We start from the raw sequence: 26090 nt of genomic DNA, 5'->3' as shown, positions 1-26090 counted from the left end.
AATGAACTCTTAATCCCCATCACCTGTTTCACCTGTCCTCCCACCCCCACCCCTCTGGTAACCATCCGTTTGTTCTCTGTAGTTAAGTGTCTGTTGTTTGGCTTGTCTCTTTTTTTCTTTGTTCATTTGTTTCTTAAATTCCACATGTGAGTGGAAATCCTATGGCATTCCTGACAGTCTGTTGACCATGATGTATGAGCCTATTTCTTGAGCCTCAGTTCTATCCTATTGTTCTATATGCCCATCCTTATGCTGGTGCCACATTGGTTGGATTTTCTGTGTCTTTGTAGTAAGTTTTGAAATCAAAAAGGAGGGGTCTTTCAACCTTGTTTTTTTCCCCCCAATATTTTTGTTATTTGGGGCTCGTCGTCCTCTTTTATTATTGTTTTGTCCTATAGTGATTCTTGAAGTGGGGTAGGACAAAGCAGCAACCCAGTGAATAGTCATGTACTCCCATGGGGGTTTATTACAGGCATGGTAGAACCCAAAGGCTTTTTTTGCTTAAGGTCATTCCCTAGGAACTGTGACAAGACCTGCATTGGTGGTATTGAAAGCAAACCCAGGGCACAAGCTGTTGGGTTAAAGCTGCTCATTAGAATTCCAAGGCAGCCTTTTGGGGGGGGGGGAAGCAAATGCCCAGCCTCCTCTTTGCTATGATAACTAGATATTGTTTTCTAGTTTGTGCATATGTTCAGTTGTATTAGTCATGATCCTCAATTATATAAACATTTTTTTAAAAACTCCCTCTCCTATAAAGGAAAGCTCTGACCTAGGCATCAAAATCAGAAAACAGTCAAAAGGTAGAAAGACAGAGTGGGGGGGTGGGGAGGGTGATTTTGCCAGGATCGGTTGCTGGGATGACTCACATTGGTTTCCAGCATGTTTTGACCTCTGGTCCATTCCTTTGAGAATATGTAGGATTTTCCTTTTGGAAATAACTCTGATCTGTGAATCCTCGGCAACTGCTTTTTAAGCATTTCCAGATGGCCCTTAAAGTCCTCATCTAATAGAAGCTGAGAGATTGCTCCTGGGGGGGCGGGGGTGGGGTGGGAGAAAGCTGCTTTAACCCCTAGATACTCCACAATGGGAAGGTAAGAGATACAGGCATGCGTTTCCTGCTTGCCCCCCATTAGACTAAATTAGAAGCAGCTACATGTGTGTTTATGTGTATACATGTATATGTATTAATGAACTCTCATTTAGGGCACTGAGTGGAAAAACCCAAATAACTATCCAGGGACAAGTATTAGACAAATGAAACAAAGGTAGCAAGAAATGGATTTTGGGTGAAAGATGCAGGGCCCTCCGGGAGAGTGTCAGAGGTAACATCCTTTTCCCAAAAAGTGAGCTTATTTTTCGTACTTTATTTGGTAGCTTTAGTATACATTAAAACACATTTTTGCAACAAATATGGATTCTTTGTGTTTAGGATGGTCTTTGAAGAAGCTTAAGAAAGGAATCAGAGTGATTGTAAGCGGAAAGTACTGGAAAACTTCGTATTTTCCCCGTCACAGGCCGTATGTGTTCATAGTGTAGTTCTCTAGAGCGGCCATAGAAAAAATGTCACCTACTGGGTGGCTTAAACAACAGCAATTTATTTTCTCACCATTGTAGAGGCTAGAAGGTGTCATCAGGAGTGGTTTCTCCTGAGACTTTTGTCCTTGGCTTGCAAACGCCACTGTCTTGCTGTATCTTCATGTAGACTTGTCTCTGTACATGCACAGCCCTGGTGTCTGTGTGTCTAAAGTTCCCCTTCTTTATAAGGGCACCAGCCAGATTGGATTAGTGCTTACCCTAATGACCTCATTCGAATTTAATCACCTCTTTAAAGGCCCTGTCTCCAAATACAATCACATTCTTAGGTAGCTGGGAGTTGAAGCTTCACCATAAGAATTTTTGAGGAGACACAGTTCAGCCCGTCAGGCAGCATTAGGTATGTCGAGGAAGGCACAGATGAAGTAGAACCAGGAAAGTAGATAAAAGGTCAGGGCCATGAGGGAAGCTATTTCCCTAGTGATCAATGTGTCACTTAGCTTTGGCTGTATAACAGACTATGCCCCCCTCTCCCCAGCCCCCAGTCAATGTAGTGGCTTAAACCAATGACCGTTTATTTAGCTCACAATTCAGTGGGCTGGCAAGGTGGACTGGCCTTGGCTGGGAAGTTCTTCTGCTCTCTGTTGGGTTCACTTAAGTATCTGTGGTCAGCGCTGGGTATATTGAGGACTGGCTGGTCTAGGATGGCCCCAGAGGGAATGGCTCATTTCTCTTCCTCTGGCCTCTTGCCTTCTCGCAGGCTGGCTTGGGCATGTTCACATGGCAGGAGCCAAGTACAAGGAAGGCAAGAGCAAGGGGGAGAGAGTGAGTGTGTACAAAACACACCCATCATTTCTGCCACATTCTGTTCACCAAGGCAAGTCTCAGGCTAGCCCAGATTCAAGAGGTGGGGAAGTGTAGACCCTTTCAGGTAAATGGCTTTGAGAGGAGGATTACTTGACTGTCAAAGTTCTGTGGCCCATTTTCTTTTATACTCGTAATAGACTTTGCTTGTACTCATGAATCAGAAAACATTCTGGAAAGGAATTGCAAGTGCATTTATTTATGAGTGAGTGGTGGTTCTTTGTTCCCAAATTGGGATGAATAATTTAATCAGAACATTTATGTCAGCCACGGGTGTCTGTCATTCTTGCATGGCTTGGTCTAGACAAATCACTGGGACAGATCCTAGTTGGGAGAATGCTAAGGGAGAGCTCAGTTTTCTTCCCTTATGCTACTTAGAATACTAAATACCCCGGAAATAAGATCATCTAGTGGAAACCTTCAGCTCTTATCTGATGGTGACAGGCCTCATAAAGCTGAGGCAGGAGAAACGGGATATCTGAGGTATTCTCTAGGGAAGATATTGAGCAAATTCAATTCTGACACCTTATATGGTAGAATATGCTTCGTAACCCTCTTAGCAGAGAATTACCTCCTTCATACCAGATTTACTAGTTGTACCTACATGGGGGTCCGTTAAGGGAATCTGTCCTCGGAGCACCTGGGTGGCTCAGTCGTTAAGCTTCTGCTTTTGGCTCAGGTCATGATCCCAGAATCCTGAGATTGAGCCCCACATCGGGCTCCCTGCTCCGCGGGAGGCCTGCTTCTCCCTCTCCCACTCCTCCTGCTTGTTTCCTCTCTCGCTGTGTCTCTCTGTCAAATAAATAAATAAAAAATCTTTAAAAATATTATTTAAAAGGAATCTGTCCTCTAATTAGTTCAGTATCTCATATTCAAACAAACAAACAAAAAACAAGACAAAATGCTGTGTGTAGCAGCTGTTCCTTGGCCCCATGTTGGATGATTCCAGTAGACTGAATTTCCGTAGAGACTGAGAAGAACATGCATCTTTTGGAGCAGAGAAAGGCAACTGGTGTGTAGAGTCTGAAAATTCCAGTATTAAAGTTGAAAGCAACAATAAACCTATTTTTAGTGCATTTCCATAGAAGAATCATTTGGCAGATTCTTAGAAAGTTATACATACACTTAAAAAACAAAAGGTTATACATACACTTACACTATGAGTCCAGCAATTTCTCTCCTAAGTTTTCTTTCCAAAGGAACGAAAACACTTGTCAGTGAATGTTCGTAGCAGCTTTTGTCATAATAGCAAAAATTGGAAACAACCAAATATCCACCAACAGGTGATGGATAAACAAATTATGATGTGTGCGTGCAATGGAATACTGCTTACCAGTGAAAAAGGAACAAATTACTGGTACAGACAACAACTGGGGTGAACCTCAAAAACATCCTGTTGAGTGAAAGTAAATGATACGTAAAGTACATGTGTTATTTATAGCATGTTCTAGAACAGGAAAATCTAATCTGCAGTGACAGAAAGCAGATCAGTGTTAGCTTGTGGCTAGTGTGTGTATAGGGTAGGGTGTGGGGTTGAGGATGGCAAGGGGCCTGAGGAACTTCTGGGTTGATGGAAAAGCTTCCAGTATCTTGGTTGTGGTACTAGTTACATGGGCGCATTTTATTTTATATAACATATACCTCAATAGATTTTGCTCTTTTGGGCAAATTGCTCATAAAATAGACATACATTAGGGCAATGTAAGATTTTTAGGATCATCAAGAACATAGATTTGAAAAGATTAAAGGTGTCTAGACACTCTAGAAGCTACCGTTAGATGAAGCTTATTTGTTAGACTTATTTGTCTCTAAATTGTCCATTGTTGGAAACAGTGGGCAAGAACAAGCAAGTAAATGTTTATAGTGTCTCATCATAAGCCAACATCTTTTTAATTAAAACCAAATTTGGAAAATTCTTTAACAAAATTGGGTGCACATCACTTCTATAGCTGAATTATGGGAGTGACAGCTGGGTAAAGTTAACAGACCATTTTCAGTATTTGATGCAGTGCAAAGGAGAGTAAAGATCAAGTTTATGGTTCATAGATCATAAAATCACGTCAGTCAAATCCTGTTCTTTGAAAACTGCAGTTTTTAAAAGTGGGTAAATTTTCTGTGTCTACTGTCCTGGAGGGGACAAAAGTAAATAAGAACAGGGGGAAAAAGAGTCCCTTAAAATTATTTGAAAGTGTCCAATCCAGTCATGCAGAACCTGCTGCTAGGAGCCTCTTTTGGTCTGTTTGCTCTCTGATTGTTTAAAAGATAAAGCTGTGAGAAAAATGTTTGTCACGTTCATTTAGATTCAGTACTTGGATGTAACCTAGTAAGAGCAACTTTTTTTTCTCTTAGCATCAAAGGGTTTATTAATTTGCAGATGTCATTCATGCCCCAGAGTGCTAGAGACAGTGATTTATGTTGTCAAACACTGGTGGTGCTAAAATGAAAGCAGATTTTGTTTTGCTTCTTAGCCAAATTACAGTCTGCTCGGAGTGACTAAAATATATCTCATTTTAGTTTTGTTTGGGTAATCCAGAAATGAGTTTCAGATTTTATCTTTTTAATGTTTTAATATTGAATGATAATGATGCTGACTCAGAGAAACTATAGTTTCTTCATTAGTGTTTTCTAAATGGTCATTTCTTTTTTTCGTATTTTGTGTCTTACTCATTCAGCAAATATTTATCTAGTGTCTGCAGTGTACCAGCCCTGAGCACTTGGAAGAAAGCAGTGAGACCTGTCCCTGATCTTATAGAGGGTGGTTTTCTAGTAGAGGGAAGTAGATAATGAAGTGTTAAATGGAAGGACAAGAGAATTTCGTATAGTTATAAGCATTAAGAAAATAAAATGAGATTGAATGATTAGAGGCTGACTAGGGTGGGGTAGATGATTCAATTGGATTTATAGATGAGGAATCATTTGGGTCTATGATACGAAATTTACTGATACGGAAAAGACTAGAGAAACAATACAGATTTTATTTTGAAAAATCAAGTGTTCTGCTTTACACTTTAATATGCCTTGTGTTTGGGTAGAAATGTCAAATAAGTCATCCGATATAGGAGTCTGGAGCACTTGGATGTATGAGGGCTAGAGATGGAAAGGTGAGCAATGGACAGAAATTTAGAGCATCAGGAATCCATGAGATCACCTAGGAAGAGAGCATATAGAGAGAAGAGCCCTAGGTCACCGACATGTGTGAAGGTTAGCAAAGCAAAAGAGGTCGTGATTGAGGACTAATGGCTGGTGAAAACAAGAATAAGTAGGGGGGTATGGAATTGCTGTCACCAGGAGAAGAGACTGTTTCAAGGAGAGAGTGGTTAATCGGGTCAAAGCTGGTGAAATGGTTGATGGGGACAGAAAGCTGACCATTGAATTTCTCAATAGGGAGGTCACTGAGGATGTTGACAGGAGGGGAGAATTCTCAGCGGAGTGGCCTGGGGAAAGAGAGAGGTGAGGAACTGAAGTCTGTTTATGTTGACACGTTTAAGAAGTTGGGTTTGAGTCAACATCATTGAAAAGGGGCACGGGGAGGGGAGACTCGAGGTTTTGAGGAGAGCGTGTTTTCAGAGAGTAGAAGAGTAAACATACTAAAGAGGGACTATTGGACAGTCTTGGGGTGTTCATTTCAGTCGTGGTCTTCAGTTGAAAGTGAAGTGAACTTCAGTCTGGCTGTGGGGTTTTCTCCAGCCTCGTTCACCTCCATGACCACAGCTGCTTAGCAGATAGAGAAGGAGCTGTAGCCATGTTGGGAGACTGGCCAAGGGAGTATGAGGGAGGGAGAAGCTGGAGGTGGGGGGCGGAGGAAGAGTGGTTGTCAGGTGTGATGGGCAGCGGGTTTGGAATGGCTAAGAGGGAAGGGGGGCCTGAGGGCTGTGATAGGTAACAAAAGAGTGATACAGTCCTTGAGTCACAGGTCTCCGTGAGATTGGGAATTGTTGGGCTTGGGAGTTCTAACCATAGAGGAGATACTGGGCAGGGAAGGGATACTTGCCCGAGGTTTTTAAAGGCATAATTTCAGGGTGAAGCAAAGGCCCACGAGCATGCGTGACTGAAGTTGGGTGGTCGAAGATACCATTGGAGGTTAATAAGTCAAGCATCTTTGCTTCTGTTAGGCCATGAATGTTAAATTCTATTGATCCCAATTTTATAGAAAAATACATAATTGTGTCCAAGACCCCCCGCCCCTTGACTGCAAATGATGTAAAGGTGTCCTCTACTTATATAGACCACACTTCTTCTCCCATTAGTAGAAAACATGACTTCCGACAGCCCACAAACTAGACATGTCATAGCCTCAGGCATCCAGAAAGACAAAGCACTTTTCCAATCCTGTTTTGAAAAATCCCTGGGAAGACGATGAATGGCCTAACACTGATCCCGAGGCTTTTGCAGAACCAGCCATCCATGCTGGCCAAATTCCCAGCTGTAGAGGCCGGTTGGTGGGCGGATAATCCCATAAATGCCTCCTACAAACACCAGTTGTTTTACATCGTTCAGTGGGGAAGAAAGGCTCAGGCTAGACACTTCATGGACAAACTCTTATTGAAGAATGAATATAATTTAGGTCCCACAGTCACTGTTGTTGGCATCTTTCACGAGGAATCTGGATCTTGTTATTAACTTACCTTTCCAGTTTAGTTCAGCAGGAAACAGCAGGCTGTAATTGCCTTTATCTATTCTAGGCCGGGGGCACCTGAGTGACTCAGTCTTTAAGCGTCTGCCTTCGGCTCAGGTCATGATCCCAGGGCCCTGGGATCGAGCCCCGCATCCGGCTCCCTCCTCGGCAGGAAGCCTGCTTCTCCCTCTCCCACTCCCCCTGCTTGTGTTCCTTCTCTCACTGTGTCTCTCTCTGTCAAATAAGATTTTTTTTTTTTTAATCTATTCCAGGCCAGATCTCTCCGATGCCTCATTTTCTGTTACTTATTTAGTTATAAAATCTTTTTATTGAAGTGTAACTAACATACAATTAGGAAAGCGCACAAATCTAGGTGTACAACTCATTTTTTTTGTTTTTATTAAAGATTATTTTAGAGAAAGCATGAGTGGGAGAGGGAGAGAGAGTCTGGAGCAGACCCTGCACTGAGTGTGGAGCCCGACGCAGGGCTGGACCTCACAACCCCGAAATCAGGGCCTGGGCCAAAACCAAGAGTGGGACGCTTAGCCAACTGCACCATCCAGGTGCCCCACTTCGTTGGATTTGAATAAAGTGAATGCACCCAGGTAACCTACTGCAGAAATAAGATACTCCAATATCCCAGGAGCCCCTCTCCCCTCCATGACCTCTCCCAGGCACTATCCCTTCCCAAAGAGTAACATCTTTCCTGACTTCTTACACGACAGATTAATTTTGTCTCTTGATGTCTTGATGTTTGCACCAGAGAACCTGGTTATCTGAGCAGGTACGCTAGAGAAAACTAAATGTTTAAATGACCTCCCTTCCAAGCCCGAAAATTCTTGCTGCTCCTCCCCTCGCTTTCCCACAGCAAGAAAGAATAACCTTCCAGCATAAAGCCATTACCCTCAAAGTCTGTTGGTAATTATGTAATGATATAAATTGATAGGACACAGGGTTCCTTTTGTAGTATCCAGGCTTTTTCCTTTTGGTTTTGCTTTTGGTTTATTTATTTATTTATTTTTCAAATATGAACCTCGGGAACGTTTTTTACGAGACTCCTGCAGGGAACAACCTATTTAGACCAAGGCTAATTGGACAAGGCAGTGTTTAATCTTTCATTTTGTGTGTCCGTAATGGAGACGGCCCTTCTGATAAGGATAGCAGATGCTGACTTAAGTGCTCTTCTGTTCTTCTGCAACAGAGCAGAGCTGGGAGATGGCAGGCGCCAAGGCAGGGCTTTCCTGGACTCATTTTGAATTGATGGGAGAGGGACTTAGTCCAGACAAGCAGGAGCATTCTCCAGGAGTTTCTATGGAAACCAGCAACGTCTGATGAGATCAAATGCTGCATGCGGTTTCCTCCAAAGGTGGCTTAGGTGATATGATTTTGGATAAAACTTGGCCCGGAAGAAACAATAAGTTCTTTCATGGGAAAGGACAACTGAGATACTTCTATTTACCCACCAGCGTACAGATAGCTCTTGTAATATATTACCCCCCATATGCAGTCATGATACCTATGTGATAATTTTGCCTCTAGTTACTTCCCCTAAATAAACGTTTGCTGATATTATTACTGTGTCACAAATATACAGATTATGGAACAAGACCCACAGGTCTTGAGAGAATAGATGGAAAAAGACAAAATAAGAACTTTAAAACATGGTCTTTTCTGTCTTCTATACTTTATTTTTCCTCACTTTTCTTCACTGGTTTTATTTATTGGAGTATAATTTATGCACTGGGAGATATCTGTCTTAGTTCATGACTTTATGCGGGTATATACACCCGCAGATCAAGAGGCGTGTGTATATTTGAATGACCTGTATGTACACACACACAACCCATAGCCTTTATTACCTCTGTGTGTTTTGGGATCATTTTCTCATATTTCTAACCTGTGCCACCATGTGTAGCTGCCCCTGTTGTGCAATAAACAACCTACAAAACCATTTAGGGCAGCCTAATGTCTAAGCCCTAATTTCTAAGAGATGCTTAGTGGATTTTCACTGACTTTAGCAGAGTTCATTTAACCAGAGGGGGTTTGCCCACCCATCTTGCCATTTGGGGTTAATAAGGGTTTCCCCTAATTCAGATCAGCTGCTTTTGCTAGCCATGCATTCATTTACTTATCAAGTGCTTTTTGAGCCCTGAGAGTCTACAAAGCATTCTGCCAGATATTATCTATGAACATAAGTCAGACAAGAGACTATGCCTTCCTGCAGCTTCTAGACTACAGTAGAAGTTAAGCAATGCAACTAAGCAATGACAGATCAGGATAGGATGTTCTAAACTATGTAAAGAAGGACAAGCCAAGCCCACCAAGCATCTGTCTGTTCTAGACCTTGAAGATAGAAGCGTTTGAACAGAGGGAGGTCATGGAGTCAGGTAAGGACGGTTAGGATGTAGGACAAAGAAGGTTTCTTTGGGCTAGAGCATATGATAAGGAAAGGGAGGTGATGGGAGAAAAGGAAGGTGAAAAGGGACTTGATTAAAATAAGAAGGAACTGGAATATTGTGCTAAGGAGTTTGGATTTTTCCTAGAGAAATTTGTCACTCGTGGTATTGTTAAGGGGCCAGGAGCATCATGCTGAATCCGGTGCCTCCACTGGTACATGCCTCAGAGTCGTTGGGGTAAACCTCAACAATCTGGGTTTCTTCACAAGCCTTCCAGGGGGTCCTTATGCACACTCAGGTTTGAGAAGCACCGCACCACACCCATAGCCCCTGAGTTCACAAACCCATAGTGTTGCCAAAGTTTGCTCAACAAAAGAGGAATTCCAAGTCGTGTTAATAATTGTTTTGTGCAGAAGTGAAATGCTGAATTGAACAAATGAGATGCTTTTCTTTACCATGGGATTCCCATAACCCAAGGTATTTTAATGTAAATTGTGAATCTCCCCAGGGGAGTTATGGTATGTAGTGTTTTGCAAATTGTTTTTCCATGGAATCCTTTTCTTCTCTTTTTTAGCATTTTTTTTTTTTTTATAAGAACTGATGGGGGCATTAGTATTGCTCCTTACACTCTTGGGGACCTCCTGCGGTGTGCAATGATGAGCCAAAGAAAGTTTATCATCAGAAAAGGAATGGAATAGCCTGAAGGGAACAAGATTCTGTGAATAATCATGTAGAAGTCTATTGTGGGTTTAGACAGTTGGGTTGGTTGGGGGGCTGGAAGCAGGGGCTGGGGGTTTGGGAAGAAGGAAATGATGATCTTGCCCTGCCATGAAGAGGCTCCTGGAGTGGTCCAGGTGGGAGCTAGCATTGGAATCATGGCGGTGTGGGATTGGGCAGGGTGGGGAGGCAGTCCAGATACTGCAGGATGGATGGACTTAGTCTGTGATACAGCACCAGCCTATACTGTTTTCACATTCAACTCTGGACATGTTCTGCTGTTACTTCACCACAAGCAAAACCCCTGATGGCCCATAGAGGTGGTTTCAGAAAATGGACGTAGTTCTGGATTGACAGCCTGAGGGACTGCCCGGCTGGTGAATACAGGCTGCTGGGCCTGCGCTGTGGAGGATGTCCATTCCTGGGTAGGCATAGTTGTCCTTCAGCCCAGAGCCCGAGAGCTGGGGAGCAGCCCAGCCTTTGATTTCCAGATCTGGTCTTAACCATTCCAGGCCTTTCGACAGTGACACTGTCTCCCGGCAACACCACATTTCTGGGTGGCTGCTCCCACAATACCTGTCTCTGTGATTTTCCTGGGGCATAAAAGGAAAATGCAATTGTCAGCAGTTCCTCGTGACTGAGGAGGCTCTTGGTGCCGTTTTCCTGGCTGTAATGGTGATGCTCAAAGGTCGTATTTGAGGGACTTCCTGACTTACCTCAATAGGTGCCCTCCTGGTGCCTCTGGATTAACAACTGGGTCGTCTGTTGAATTATTCGGTAGGGAGAGTGGAACATTTAAATTTCATTTTTCATAAGAGTAATATATCCATATGTAAAAAAATAAACACAGCGAAGAAAGACAAAATAGATCGATTCCTCCACCACCACCCCCCAGTGCTTTTTTGCAAGCAATCACTGGAACCATCTGTTTTTAAATCTTCTGTTGGTTATAGCTATAACCTAAATTATATTCTCATCCTCCAGCATTTAGTCACTTTTGAACATTAGCTGTTGACTTAATAAATAAGGATTTAACTCCTCCTATAAATGACATCCTTGATTTTTTTTTTTTTTAATACATTACTGCATGTCTTCCTTCTGTTACTGGCCTGTGTTAGTTTATGTAGCATTCTTGAACCTCTGTTTCTTTTTCCTCCACCATTTGAAAGTCTCTTGACTTGCCCACCAGGTAAGGTGGTGGTGTTTGATTCCACTCTCCTTTTCCTGGAACTTTCTGTCATTTCCACTTGTCTGAATAGTCCTCTTTTTATTGTCAAATATTAGAGAATTTCCTTTGTTCTTTTTTCACACCTTAGATCATGATCACTTTCCCATGCCATTATATCTTCACTTCAAACTTGATTTTAATGGAGGCATATAGTATGGAGTGTTAAGTATGTCTTTTTATTTCCTTAACCATGTTGTTTCCCTTCTGCCCACTTTTCTCTTCCCTTCTCTCTGCTTTACCAGTTCGTTATAAATAACTTTGTATCTTCAGCCTTTTAGCATTTGCTTTTAATGCAACCATTTTTGAGTCTTCTGTGCTAAGCTTGATTTCTTCCTCTTAGCCTCTGCTTCAGCCAACCCCAAACCATGCCTACTGCAACCCTGTCCTGCCATATTCTGGGCTACACCTTTCCCTGCTCTGATCTCAGCACACTTTTGCCTTCTTTTTTGTCTCTACCTTCTAATCCTGTTAAATCTGGACACTTTCTCTTCGTTGGTTATCAGTCCGTGGTGGTCTTTATTCCTTTGCTTTCACTGGGGGTGGGGGGCGCTTGGGAGAATCTCTCTGGGAAAGGAGAAAGGGAGGGAGGGGAGACAAACACGTGAGTTCAGCAGCCCTAGCCACTTGTGTTATACTTTTCTTGTCTGCTCTGATGGCCCGTGGCTTGCACCAGAACTTTGTTACCGTGTTTCCCCGTGGTAGTGAAGAATTATTTGAGTCACAGAATTGTTAAGCCCATTGAATCAGTTACATTGCTTCCTCCATATCCTTTCTTTTCTTAAGGTTATGGCATTGAAAGATAATGCCAGTGGAAGAACTGTTTAGGCATAGTTTTCTTTGAAATAGAAGCAAAATAGTAAATGACAAGTAGGAAAAATTTGCAGGGGAATTAGTTTTATTTGACTACAAAAGAACTATTCACTTGAATGGGGAAGGCTTCTCTGATTTCTTTGATATAAGTAAAAATTTTATGGGTGGGGTAAATACTGTTCCCTCTCTCCCCCCTTCCCTGTTTCTCTTGCCCATTTGTACATCTCTTTTGTGTTTCTTGGTGTCTGAGAAGCAGGGATTGGTGAATCAGTCTGTCAGTCATTCTTATTTCTTTCGTGGCAAAACGCCAACAGCATGCATACATGTACATGAGTGCACACGCACACATGTGTCCTCAAAACTCCATAAGAAGAACGAGTAAGCCAAAAGCAGAATGGGAAACAAAATTGGTCAAGCATAAAAGAAATAGAAATGAAAGAACTGTGATTCGTACTGACCAACCCTGAATAAGATTGTCCAGTTCAAGATAGATAGTTGTGTGTTGAATCAGCCGATACATTCAAGGACTATATACCCAGGGTACCAAAGGAAAGGGGAGGCTTTAAGCCAAGGGCGTAACCTGAAGAGGCCAAAATGAGGACAGCTCCTTCCCTAGAGAGCAAGTCTTAGTAGGAGCCAGGCGGGGAGGAATTTTGACAGAATCCTCAGAATCAGAGTTGAGGCATGACGAGACTATCAGACACTTCACCAACTTCCCATGGCCATGATAATGCTGCATAATCATCACCCTGGAACCTCCGTTTACAACAATAACAAATTTATTAACTTGTTATTACTAACAATAAATTGTTTTTGGTCACAAATTCATGGCCAGCTGGGCATTTTAGCTAGTTTGAGCTTGGCGCCTTTGGGCTTTCTCTTGTATTTGTGGTCAGCTAGTGGGTCAGTTAGGGGCTGGCTAATCTTATGTGACTTCAGTTGGGATGCCTTACCTCTGTTTAGTATGGTCTCTCATGCTCTGTCTGGTTAGCCTGGCCTTATTCCTTGTGGCTGAGCGAGGTTCCAGGAGAAGCAGCAGAAGCACGCAAGGCCTCTTGAAGGGCTAGACTCAGAGTCAGCATGTCATTTCTGCTTCATTCTGTTGGCCAGAACAAGTCCCAAGTCCAACTTCAGAGCCAGAATTCAGAGAGTTCTGAGCTACAGGAAAATGGAAAAGGATACAGACTGTTAATTTAAGGCATCAAAGGAATCTGCCTCAGGCTCTTCTACCAAATATTGTGCCTGGGGGACTGGGCAGTTACCTGGTCAGACTCCTGGGTCTTGGAGATTGACGGGGGCTCATAGGTTGGAGAAAGGTCAGAGAATAAAACAAATAGTTATTATGAAGAGAGATGCTTTTAAGGAGGGAAATTAGGCTGGAGCTCTCTCCAGGCTCTTCCCTGGGGGCTAAGGACAGCTTCTCTTAGGGGCAGATGAAAACAAAGGGATGGCTCCATTGGTTCCTTGACAAGCTTGCCTCAGACAATAAATCATTTGAACCTTAAGGAGGTTCTTTCCATCTGGGGGAATCTAATCCAAGGTGAACAGTGGCTGGATCTTCTTCAGTCCGACATTTTCTGGTTTCCTAGAAATGTTGAGGGAAGGGGACTTGAATGCTTATAGTGCATAGATGAGACTCCCATCCATGTTCTCCTCTGAGGTTGTGCAGTTTAGCTGAGGCTTTTATAGACTTGGGCGTGCTCCGTCCCCCTATTCTACCTAATTTGGGGAATTAAGAGTACTGGTTCTCCAAGTGTGGTCCTTAGACCAGCGGCATCCTGTGTTTTACCTGTCTTATGTTTTCTGTGGCAACTCTAAAAAGAGGCCTAGAAAAATTGTAGGGGGTTCAAAGAACAGCAATCAAGATCATTAGCAGGATGGAAATTCTAGAAAGAAAAGGTTAAAGAAGTCGATTTGGTAAGCCCAGAGAGCAGGACACTGGTGGGATTATGAATTTGGAGGATTTTACTTAAAGGGAATGCTGCTGAGCTGTTCTATACGGCTGCTCAAATTAACCCAGAAGAAATTTCTAGAAAGAGGCAGGACTTCCTGTCAATGAATGACTGCAGTGGGGGTTCCTTAGTGATTTTGTGATTCTCAGTGGTAGTCAGATGCATTTGGAAATTTCACATGATTGTGATGCAGCCTCTGACCTGTGTTTGTGAAGGAGCAGTTTAGAGAACCATTTGCCAACAGGGGGCTGGAGCATGTTACCTCTCAAGGTCCCTTTGTGACTTCTCTTCAGATCATTTGAATTTGCCATTTTGCATCCTTTTTAAAAAAATTTGTCTCTGGGGTGTTCAAGAGTTCTAGGGGTTCCTGGGTGGCTCAGTCGCTAAGCATCTGCCTTCGGCTCAGGTCATGATCCCAGGGTCCTGGGATCGAGCCCTGCATCGAGCTCCCTGCTCCGCAGGAAGCCTGCTTCTCCCTCTCCCACTCCCCCTGCTTGTGTTCCCTCTCTCACTGTGTCTCTCTCTGTCAAATAAATAAAACTAAAAAAAAAATTGTCTCTTCATTGTCTTTGTTTTGTTAAACTCTTAAGAGTTTATCTGGAAGTTTGGTTTTTCAGAACATGGACATGAAGGAAAGATAATAAGACTGTTGTTAAGAGGATGCTTTAGAACCAGACGACGTGGGTTCAAATCCCAACTCTGCCACTTCTTAGCTGTGTGAATTTATGGTAGTTACTTTGTGCCTCAGCTTTCTTACCTGTAAAATGGGAATGATTATTAGTTAATGTCTCATGGGTTGTTGTGCAGCTTAGTTGAGCTTATTTATGTAAAACGCAAGAGCTGTGCGTGGAAAATGGTGAGCCTTCATTCAGTGTTATTTTACATTATTAAGGACTTGGATGTCTCTGTGCTGGGTATTCAGAGGCTGTTTTAGCCAAATGCTGGCATTGAATGGTCAGTTCATTGTTGTGTATGAGAGAGGAGTTGTCCTTTGTGAGCAGTGATGTCTTGCCCCTCTCTGTGACCCCTAATCTTGAAGTGTCGACTTCAACTCTCAGGGATGGTATTCGGCAACATCCCTGCCTCTAGGTCCCAAATCATTTCTCCTTCTTTCCCACATCTTCCAGAAGCCCCTCAAGAGAGTTAGGTTTCATTTCCCATTACAAATGGAATTCAATTAAAAATCTGTGAAAGAATGCCATATAATGTCACAGAGAACATAATGACATTTCCAAAATATTTTTGAGAAACTTGAACTCTAAATCAGTTCAATTCTGCTAGGAAGGACACAGATTTAGTCATGGAAAATTTTTAACCTGAATGCTAGCTTGTATCAGAATTACAGATCCAACTGAGATTAGTTGTGTTTGGCAACTGAATTTTGAAGGTGAAAATCAACCGATCTTCTTTCTGAACTCCTAAAGAGAAAAAAAAAAATCAGTAATATCATTCGCATACCTGGTGTGATTTCAGTTTGCACACGACTGAAGCGTCTCATGGCCTTGTTAGAAAATAGGTTTGTCAGTCTATTCAGGACTCAGCTATATTTCCTTGGTCAGTAAAATGAGTGTTTAGGTAAAGTTAAACTCTTATGTTGTTTTGTTGAAAAGTTTAAACATGTTCTTTAAATGAAGCTCCCTTTTGAATTTACCAAATAACAAGCACTTAGTATTGCAGGGCTCAAATTCTGATAATAAGTGGTCGTGGTTCTCTTTCTTTCAAAACAAACTGCACTGTGGTGTCTATGTCAGTAGATTAAAACATTAAGCATTTATTATTCCTGAGTCTTGGTGCACCGGGCCGTTCTGAGTAAGTGGATGTGGTTTGATTGATCTCCACTGGCCTTGCTCTCGTGTCTGCCTCAGCTGATGTGTTTGTTATCTGGTAGCTGTCTGGTCAAGGATGGCCTCCCTCAGACCTCTGGGCGTTTGCCAGCTAGAAGGATGTGGTGGCTAGACCACATGCCTCTCATCATCCAGAATAGGCTAGCCCAGGTCTGCTCACATGGTGAGGCAAGTTTTTTGGCCTGCTGATACGTAATGCAGATTAAGTCTAGTTTAACATTTCCTTGTTATTGGCAGAAACTGGAAGTGGGTAAGGTCTCTGGAGACCTAGGCTAGGAATTGGCACAAGATCATTTCTGCTGTGTTCTCTTGGCCAAAGCAAGTCCTAGGGTCAGTTCAGATTTAGGGATGAAGCAACTGACTCCACCTCTTGATGGGAGGAGCCACAGAATCACATGATAAAGGGCCTTGTGTTTAGCCACAAAATGACCCCAGAAGTCCATGTTAAATCCCTGAAAATTGTGAATGTTACCCTTATGTAGCAGAATGCAAAGTGTATGATTAAATTAAGGATTTTGAGAGGAAGTGTTTATCTGGGATTTTTATCCAAATGGGCTCTGAATACAATCACATGCATCTTTATAAGAGACAGGCAAAGTTTTCAGGAGATCCCCCCGCCAACCCCCTGGGGAGAGAAGGTGATGTAAAGACAGAGGCAGAGATTGGGGTGATGGGGCCTCAAGCCAACGAATGCCTCAACCAACAGAAGTGGGAATTGACAAGAAATGGAATATTTCCTAGAGCCTCTGTAGGAAATGTGGCCCTGCCCACACCTTGATTTCAGACTTCTGACCAGAACTATGAGAGAATAAATTTCTGTTGTTTTGAGTTACTTAGTTTTGTTCATTTGTCATGACACACACTGGGAACAACAGAGGCATGGATATAGGGAGGGAGAAAGAATTGAAGACATTTTTGTGATAATCTCCTACATTATAATTTTTTATAGTACTTTTTCACTTAACATGACAAAACATTTTCCCATGTTACAGAGCTGTTGAAAACATTTTAAATAGCATGGTCCAATATGCATATATATATATATGTGCATAATACAATACATAAGTAATTGCATGATAATATGTGATGTATATTAAGTTAGTCTGACTAAACATTTCCTTGTTATTGACAACTAAATTCTTTGGGCTTTTCAGATGAAGCCATGTGTGCCAGGCAACACTGATAGCCTTGTACCCTGAATCGCCATTCCAGTTTCTCTCTTGCCACTCTGCTCCATCAGGCCCATGGTATCTCTTGTTGGAGTTACGATAGTCCTCCCCCCATTGTGTCAACCTCCCTCCAGCCCACTGTACAGACTGCTCTCCCAGATTAGTTTTCTAAAGAAAAATCTCCACTTAAGTCACCTCAGGCTAAACACTCTCAGCGAAGTTCAGTTGCAAATGTTCTTTAATCCAACAGTCAATACCCTTGTAGAAAAAGTTTTCTGATCTGTGTCATTTCTTCGAGGCTTTGGGCTCCTTGAGGACAGTGTTACCTTCCCTATCATCTGTGGGATTTTGAAGGTATCTAGTGTCTGCTGCATGAGTGAATACATGGGTTAAAAAGGAAAATACTTCTAATTGCCTTGTCTTTTCATATAGGATCCCATTCAGTTTGCCTGAATTTGAAAGTGATTGGGTGAATTGAGTGGTCGTTCTAGCTCAGGGAAGTCTTAATATGGCTGTGTCATGAACCCATTTGGCATTTGGGGAAGCCTGTAGATCCTTGACAGAATAATTCTTATGATTAATGCATAAAATAAAATAAACTAGGATTACCAAAAATCAGTTCTATTGCACTATAGCTGTGAATTGTGATATTATAATAGGTATTCATTTTTAATGAGTAGAATAATACTTCATAGTCGGCCTATTAGCTACTATAATTTCAAGGCAGTGATGAGAGTACACAGAATTTCAAGATACTTGACACAACCATAATGTGATATGTAAATATCTGTGGTTCTATTGGTGACAGAATTACAAAGTCAGCTAAGACTGTTGTGGTTTGTTGCCTATGTCGATAATTGAAGAAAACTCTAGATTTTAATGAGAAGCCAGTGTAAATAAAGATGAAACTTTGTTCCTTAGTTGATGGAAACCACCCCCACCCCTTGAATTCTCCAGGTCCCAGGTTAAGGGCCTGCAAAGCTTGTTTTAGAAATAGCTCTAAAACCAGTCTCTGTGTAGCTTAATTGTCATGTCACTCAGAGCCTGTGCTAAATGTTTTGAGGTACTTTGTGGGGTTATAGGTCAGCAGGAAATTTAAGAACATTTGCATGTATACTGGGGGCACTTAAGATCTTATAGGCACGGTGTAAAACCTTTTTCAATAATAACACAGCCTTCTTCAAGGGCAGATGGAAGAGAACTCTTGTACATCCCCTCCCGTAGGGTGGGAACTGAGGCCTTTCAAATAGCTATAATTTGTGGCCAATGCTCCCACTTGGACACATTTCTGTTTCTAAATCTCCGGGGAAGTTACTTAGTTGAATTGAGTTGTTTAGTTGACTGTCTCCCTAATGGTACTGCATTAACCAGTGGCTTGCATATAGTGTGTTCTAAGCATAAGTACTTTGATATTTATGGAAGCTTGTTTTTCTACTTCCAAAGAGGCTTGGGGTAGCTTGTCATCTGAAACTGCAGAGTGGAGTGATTGTGGTAGAACACGGCCTGGGCCTCCCGCAGTTGCCGAGGACGCAGATGCTCCAGACCTTACATGATTGGATTGCCCCTCCCAGACATTGCCCTGTCGTCCGAGTTCTGTGGGCTTATGTAAACTGGGAAGCGTGTTGTGAATGCAGCTTCCATTCCCTCTCGACAGAAATTCTATGAAAACATTTTTTATTCATTCCTTAAAAGAAGCCCATTAAAAAAAAACTCATGATACATTCCTTCATTGTACGAAGCACTGGTTTCTAGCACCACGGTATTTATCTGTGGAGTCAAATTGGATCAGTGCAGGGAATCCTTTGACACTGAAAACTGCAGTGTTGTGGATGATGTTTCTCATTGTATCAGTCACCTGTGAGCTGTGTTAATTATGAATATAAGATGAATGCCTATATGATATATATCACATATCTCTATGTCTATCTGTTACTGTGTCCATATGTATATATACATAATATACACACAACGTATAATCACACAGAACATCTGCATGTAGGTATGTATACGCACACATACACAATGATGAAAACTCACATAGAATGGTGTTTACCTGAGTACTGGCAATTCTTTATGGGATGCGCATTTACATTTTTCTCTCAAGCCATCTAAATCCTCTTGACTTTGAGACTAATACCAAATTTGGAAACCTTTTAATACACCGCATTAACTTGAATAGTTTGTTGATATGGGTGGGAGAAAGAGATAGTTTGTAAGATTAGGCATAAATGTGGTAATCCCTTGAAGTTCTCAGAGGAGTACCTAGTTCTTTGTTAACTTGGGCATCTCTTGTACATATCACTAGAGTGAAAGAGGGGCTGCTTTTTATATGAGATTTAGTAAAAATGGCACAAAGGGTTTGTGTTATTTTTGTTTGTCTCATTGGATGAAAAGCCTTCCAAACATCAAGAGCTATATATTTATTTTAAATTTGAGTATCATAGCTATGTATTCACATTTCTTGAGGCCCCGGGGCGCCTGAGCCTTAGTCAGTTAAGCGTCCGACTCTTGATTTCAGCTCAGGCCGTGATCTCAGGGTCCTGGGATCGAGTCCAATTTTGGGATCCGCACTTAGCGGGGAGTCAGTTGAGGATTCTCTCTCTCCCTCTGCCTCTCCCCCTCTTCTCTTTCTCTCTCCAATCAATCAATCTTTTTAAAAAATCCCTTAAGGCCCAACTTAATGTTGCTTCCTTCCTAACTTTTGCTCTGATCCCCTATATTAATTTCTCATTGCTATTGTAGAAAATTGCAACAGTTAGTGGCTTAAAGCAGCATTGATTTATTATAGGTCTGGAGGTCAGAAATCCAAAGTGGGTTTCACTGGGTTAAAACCAAGGTGTTGACAGGGCTGCATTCCTATCTGAAGGCTCTAGGGGATGATCTGCTTCCTTGTTGCCTGTTGCAGTTTGTAGAGGCCACCTTGGCTTGTGGTCCCTTCTGTCTCTAAAACCATCAGTGGCCTATGGGGTCTTTCTTGCAATGTCCTCTCCTGCTTCTTACTCTGCCTCTTTCTTCCCCTTTGAAGGACCTTTGTGATGACATTCTGTCCCCCTGGAGGATCCATGATCATCTTTGTTTTAAGGTCAGCAGATGAGCAGGTTTGTTTTTTTTTTTTCCTAAGATTTTATTTTATTTTTTTTTAATGTTCTTATTTATTCATAAGAGTCAGAGAGAGAGGCAGAGGCAGAGAGAGAAGCAGGCTCTCCGCCTAGCAGGGAGCCCAATGCGGGACTTGATCCCAGGACCCTGGGATCATGACCTGAGCCGAAGGCAGACGCCCCTTTCCTAAGATTTTATTTATTTGTCAGAGCACAAGCAGGGTGAGCGGCAGGCAGAGGGAGAAGCAGACTCCTTGCTGAGCAAGGAGCCCGATGCGGGACTCAATCCCAGGACCCTGGGATCATGACCTGAGCCAAAGGCAGACACTTAACTGAATGAGCCACCCAGGCGTCCCAGGAGATTAGCAATCTTAATACCATCTGCAATTTTAATTCTCCTTTGATGTGTAGCACAACATAGTCACAGGTCTGGGCACTAGGAAGGGCATCTTTAGGGAGTTATTATTCTGCCTAGTGTGGTCCCTAAACCAGAAATGATTCGTGTGCTTTTCACACGGTTTTAGTGACCTCTGTTTCAACTTGCTATTATTCACATACATCCTTTCTACCTATTTTTTTTTTTTTTGTCTTTTAACCTATGGACAAGACATGACCATGTCTACATGATGTTTGTGCCCTCTATAGTATATTGTGACACTGAAAGAACCAGGTGAACATATTTAGAACAAATGCATGATTCCATATAAAGTTTATTCAAAGATGAATAAGTTAGAAGGGAGGAGAGTCAATGACAGAAGTATAGAAAATGGAAGCAGGCAAAAAATCAGTATTACCCCCAGGAGAATAGTTGCATGTGTGTCATGGTGTCTAAGCAAAATAGTCGCTGGTGAAAGCCTATCATCCACTTGATGGAGTTATTACAGTTTTTCTCATTATATATTAATATTTTGGCATTAAAAAAATCCTTCTGCATCTTGGCTTTTTCACCATGCATCAGTTCTTCAAAGCCTTCTGAATTCTGGGCAGCCTACCCTCTCAAGTCTGAATCTGCAGACGTTGGAAAGTGATGGCCACGCGAGGGGGTGGACACCCTGTGGGGAGACCAGCTGAGTAGCTCACCCACCCTTGCCAAGTGGTACCCACAAGCTGTCCTCAAACTCAGAGCTTTTGGCTTTCAAGCACTTCTAAATACATGAAGTTTTTCTGGATGTACACTTAAGAGCAGAAGGAGGTGAATGGTTCCCCCAAGAGGTTCAGAAAGCCAAGAGTTTCTCCCAGATGTTATCTTTAGACTGCATGTGAGTTATTCTGCTCCCTGATGTATTTGTGTAGTTCTAAATAGATCTTGAAAAAGTTTCAGCTCTCTTCCAAATGCAAGCAGTGTCATTTTGAGAAGTGTGAGCACGTATTATTTTTACCATAGTTGGGTGATGTGGGCAGGTGTTCTTTTCCTCTCTTATGGGTGAGGAATTCGGCTCCCAGAGTGTAAGTGCCTTGTCCATCACACAGTATATGATGTGTGCAACACAGTAAGTAATTTGAATCTAGATTACTTCACCCCAAGCTCTGTGGTTCTTAAACAGTTGAGTACTACACAGACTGCATTTTCTTGGCCTTCATGCTTTCTACTAATTCATGATCTAAATAACACAGCATTTTAGAAAATGTGTTCCATGCCACATTAATCCAGTGATATTCCCTGTGAAAAGAAAGTATTTTGTTACCAAGTCTGTAATTAACAATACTTTAAAAATTAAAGCAAGTACTAGCTTAGTAGTGATTATGCATGCAAAATCAAGTAGTAGGGAAATGTTTTAGATTTTTACCCCAGCATCTTCCAAATTCATAAGACCACAGAACCCTTGCCTTCTGCCCTCTTGCTCCCGTAATAGCTGGTTGTTTTGGGAAGGGACAGATTCCTAGGTCCTGGATTCCCAGTTGGTCAGTCATGGTCAGGCTACCAGCCACAGTGTGCAAGTAGAGGAGCTAATGGGCAGAGGTTGGCTTTGCCCACTGTGTCCACTAGGAATGTTTTCAGCAGCAACTAAAGAACCTAAGTGATTTTGGTTGGAATCCTTGGGAATGAAAGTATGGTGCTTATATCAGCTCCGTAGATAGCACCTGGAAACTTGTTAGAAATTCAGAATTTCAGGCCCCACCCTAGATTTGCTGAAAGGGAATCTGCTTTGTAACAAGATCCCCAGGTAATTCCTATGCATGGTGACATTTAAGAAGCATTGATTTGAATCATTAGGACATTAATTTTTCATGTGACAGAAAATTCAGAGGTAGAAGATCCTATTTTGATTGGAACTCTAAGGGGCATCTAGAACTTGGGGTCTTGTTTCTTCATGGTGGCAAAATGGCTGCCAAAGTTCTCTGTGTTCTGTCTTCTAACTGCATTTAAATACAGCTGGAAGGAGGTGGGTGCAAAGGGCTTTTTTCTTTTGTGGCTCTCTCTCTTTATTAAGGGATACTTTCCTTCTCAGAAGGCCTCTTGCAGACTTCCCCTTAGTTCCCATCACCTTAGTGTGGGTCACATGGACCAACTAACCAATTAGACCACCCGTTAAACCAATACTAGCAACATGTAATAGGAAAGCCTCAATTGCTTTTAGTCTTGACCAGTACTGTCTAAAAGAAATATGCTAGCCTCATATACAATTTAAAATTTTCTAGTAGCCATATTTTAAAAAAACAACAGCTGAAGTTAATTTTAATAGTATGGTTTATGTAACCCAATCTATCTAGACTATTACCCTTTTAATATGTAACCAACATACAAAAATTGCCAATGAGATGTTTTATATTCTTGGTTTCATACTAAGTCTTTGAAATCAAGTCTTTATGCTTATACCACATCTCAACTCGGACACTAAATTTTTATCAGAGATACTTGGTCTGTTATTTGGGTCTCACAAAAGTCACAATTTATTTTAAAGATTTTATTTATTTATTTGAAAGAGAGAGTGAGAGGGGAGGGGGAGAAGGAGAGGGAGAAGCAGACTCCCCTGCTGAGCAGGGAGCCTGAGACATGGGGCTTGATCCCAGGACCCTGGGATCACGACCTGAGCTGAATGCAGACACCTAATGGACTGAGCCACCCAGGCGCCCCGCAAAAGTGACAATTGAAATAGTATTCACATGCCCAAATTGCTTCATGTATCATTTTCCAATTCCAGCAGGTTTGAGATTTTAAATTTCAAGTAAAAATCTGGTTCTTCAGTCCCACCGGTCACATTTCAAGTGCTCAGCAATGGCACACGGCCAGTTGCCATCACACTGGACAGTGCAGGACTAGGCCCTCACTACTCAGAGTATGGTCCAAGGGCTAGCAGTAACAGCATCATCTGAGAACTTGTTAGCGCAACTGAATTTGGAGTCCCACCCTAGATCTAGTCAAGAAATATATTTTAATTTAATGCACACAGAGTTTGAACAGCATTAGTCTATGACGTTCCCAACTTTGGCTATGAATTAGAATGAATGTGGGGACTTCAGGAAATACTGATGCTTACACCCAACCCCAGAACCTTAGAATCAGACTCTCTGTGGTGGGGTCCAGGCATCAGGATTCGTTATTCCAATATGCAGCCAAGTTTGAGAAGCACTGATCTAGGATTCTCCCCCCTAAGATTCAGACACAGAGCAACCCGAGTAATACCATAGTAGAAGTACTAGGGTCAGTCACCAACAGTGGTTCCATACTTGATTCCCTCTGTTCTCTGGATATTTCCAGCAGGGAGAGGACTCTGGCCTGGATCTGCTACACCTGCTTAGGTTACACTTTCTTAGTCTCCTTTCTGTATTCAATGACTGGCTAACTCTTCTCTGTTTCCCTGTCAACACTTTCACCATTGATTATCTTCTTTGTTCTCCTGGGTAGGGCTTTAGGGTTCTTGCTTGGTGCTAATCCATACTCAAAGCCAATCTGGAAGGCCATCAGTGACTACCATCTTGTTCTGCCTCCTCATCCCTGCTCTAGTCCCGGTGAAAACGCATCTCGCTGCTTTGGTGTCTTGTTGTTACTTATTAACTCTGCATCCGTGTTTCATACTCAATGACCTTTTCTTAGTTCTAGTACTTCCCCAATGGCATGTCCAGAATTAATTTCCTTCAGGTGCTCATGATTCTGCCTTTGTTTTGCATATTGTGTTTTTACCCCTTCTCTGATGAGAAGGTCAGATGAGGTGGGCAATGAAGTCTGCTCACTTAAAGCAGCTCTGAACCTATGAGCTCAAACTGAGATGTGAGCTTTATGATTGTATTTGGGTGCTTTGTAAGCTGCCCATGAGCACTCCTTGGGGCTCCTGGAGATTCAGAACGTGCACATACCTCAGAGCATGGCCTTGCACATTTTCGTGCCTCTGTTGCAAAGTTTCTCTTCTGAGGAGGGGACTTTAACAGGACATACTTGGGGAAAAATGGATGCTCCCTTACTAGGAATCTTCACCTGGGAGGTTCTCACCATTGTGAACAGAGCCATGTTAAAACCAAAGTGTTGAGTTTGCCCAGCTGGAAAAGATGCTGTCTATGGTCCCTTGGACTCGAGAACAAAGGGACTGATCTGACAACCTTTTGAAAGCTAACCTGTTCCTTGGTAGAGCAGTTTCTGTGCAGGATACAGTTCCACGATGAGTAATTGCTGTCAAATCTAATAAAAAGACTTCTCTAAGATTTAGGCTGCATGACATTTAGGCTGTGTAATAAGTAAAACAACTACGTATTAGCTTGTATTTATTAGAAGAGAACTAGATTTTAAGTGAAGTCTGTCAGTTTCTAGAAATCATTAACGTATAAATGTTTTTAGTCTATGTTGTATAAACAAGTATGTGACGACTGAGCATTTAGAAAAATACAGGAGCCAACAAAATCCATTTTTCATCTTACCTCTAAAAATTAAGTCAGTATTTTAACTGTATAGATTCTATGATTTAAAAAGAGTCTTAGATTAGAAAATTCTTATTTTTGACATTTAAAGTTGTAATGGGGGGGCCACCTGCCTGGCTTAGTTGATAGAACATGCAACTCTTGATGTCAGGGTTGTAAGTTCGAGCCCCACATTGGGTGTCGAGATGACTTAAAGATAAAATCTTTAAAAAAAAAAAGTTGTGGGATTAAAAATGTCTCATTTTAAAATCTATCACATTTACATAGTTTGTCTAATACTTCTGTTGCCATAAAAATGAATATGGTCAAGTTCCCATGAAATTTTTAGGTATTTGTTGGAGGTGGTCCAATGGCTATTCAGTGAAGCTCCCTGAAAAATATGGTCCACATGACTCAAATTATGTGTAAAATAGCAGAATGTTTAAAGTATAATATCAACTGCCTAGAATTTAGAATTAAGAAATAGTAAACACCTACCATTGTGGAGAGTCGGAGAAATTTTGACTCTTCTGCAATCGAACACTATCCAGTAAAAGGGGAAAAGCTAATAATTAAAGGCACATTATAGCTAGTAAAATATGTATTTATGCCTGCATATAGAATGAAGTAGATCTCATTCATGCAACAATATACCTAACAGATGGGTGTGTTGTGCCTTGCCATATTCATAGTGCTATCAGAAATAATCTCACCATCCTCTGTGCCTGAGGCAGAGTAGGTAACATTTTGGTCCCATTTGACGGATTTGAAGAGAGACCCAGAAAAGAGCAACGTATACCCCAAGTTAGCAGAATGTAGAATTAGAAATCATTCTTCTTACTCATCACCTGGTGTTTTCTTCACTGCAGAATGCTGTCTCTATTTCTTAGAGCCCTCGGGCACCATCCTGGGCTTTTAGACATGAAAGAACTAGCCAGTGAGTTGGAACACCCCACGTGGGTTAGACCAGCCTGATGAACTGCTCCTGTTTCCTCTGGACTATAGAAACGTGGTCCCTTTTTCTGTAATTCTAA

General features: G+C 41.9%; 1 protein-coding gene across 14 annotated transcripts in view; it reads left to right on the top strand.

Annotated features, from left to right (window-relative positions):
* PLCB4 (phospholipase C beta 4) overlaps positions 1-26090 on the top strand; it is a 414002-nt gene that overhangs the window by 167082 nt on the left and 220830 nt on the right. For 7 of the 14 annotated variants that reach the window (XR_003524780.1, XM_027623045.1, XM_027623032.1 and 4 more), the window contains one exon: positions 20154-20226. The exons of 6 other annotated variants lie outside the window; for them this stretch is intronic. Coding sequence is in view for 6 of the 8 variants with exons in the window: in XM_027623045.1 (XP_027478846.1) it covers positions 20164-20226 (63 nt within the window). In the remaining 2 variants the exon portion in view is untranslated. The remainder of the gene's footprint in view (positions 1-20153; positions 20227-26090) is intronic. One more of the 14 variants, XM_027623041.1, reaches the window with a different exon arrangement.

Source organism: Zalophus californianus, chromosome 8 (assembly GCF_009762305.2).
Source record: "Zalophus californianus isolate mZalCal1 chromosome 8, mZalCal1.pri.v2, whole genome shotgun sequence".
NCBI lineage: Eukaryota > Metazoa > Chordata > Mammalia > Carnivora > Otariidae > Zalophus > Zalophus californianus.
Note: the sequence above shows the minus strand (reverse complement) of the source record. Positions and strands in the feature narration are given on the sequence as shown.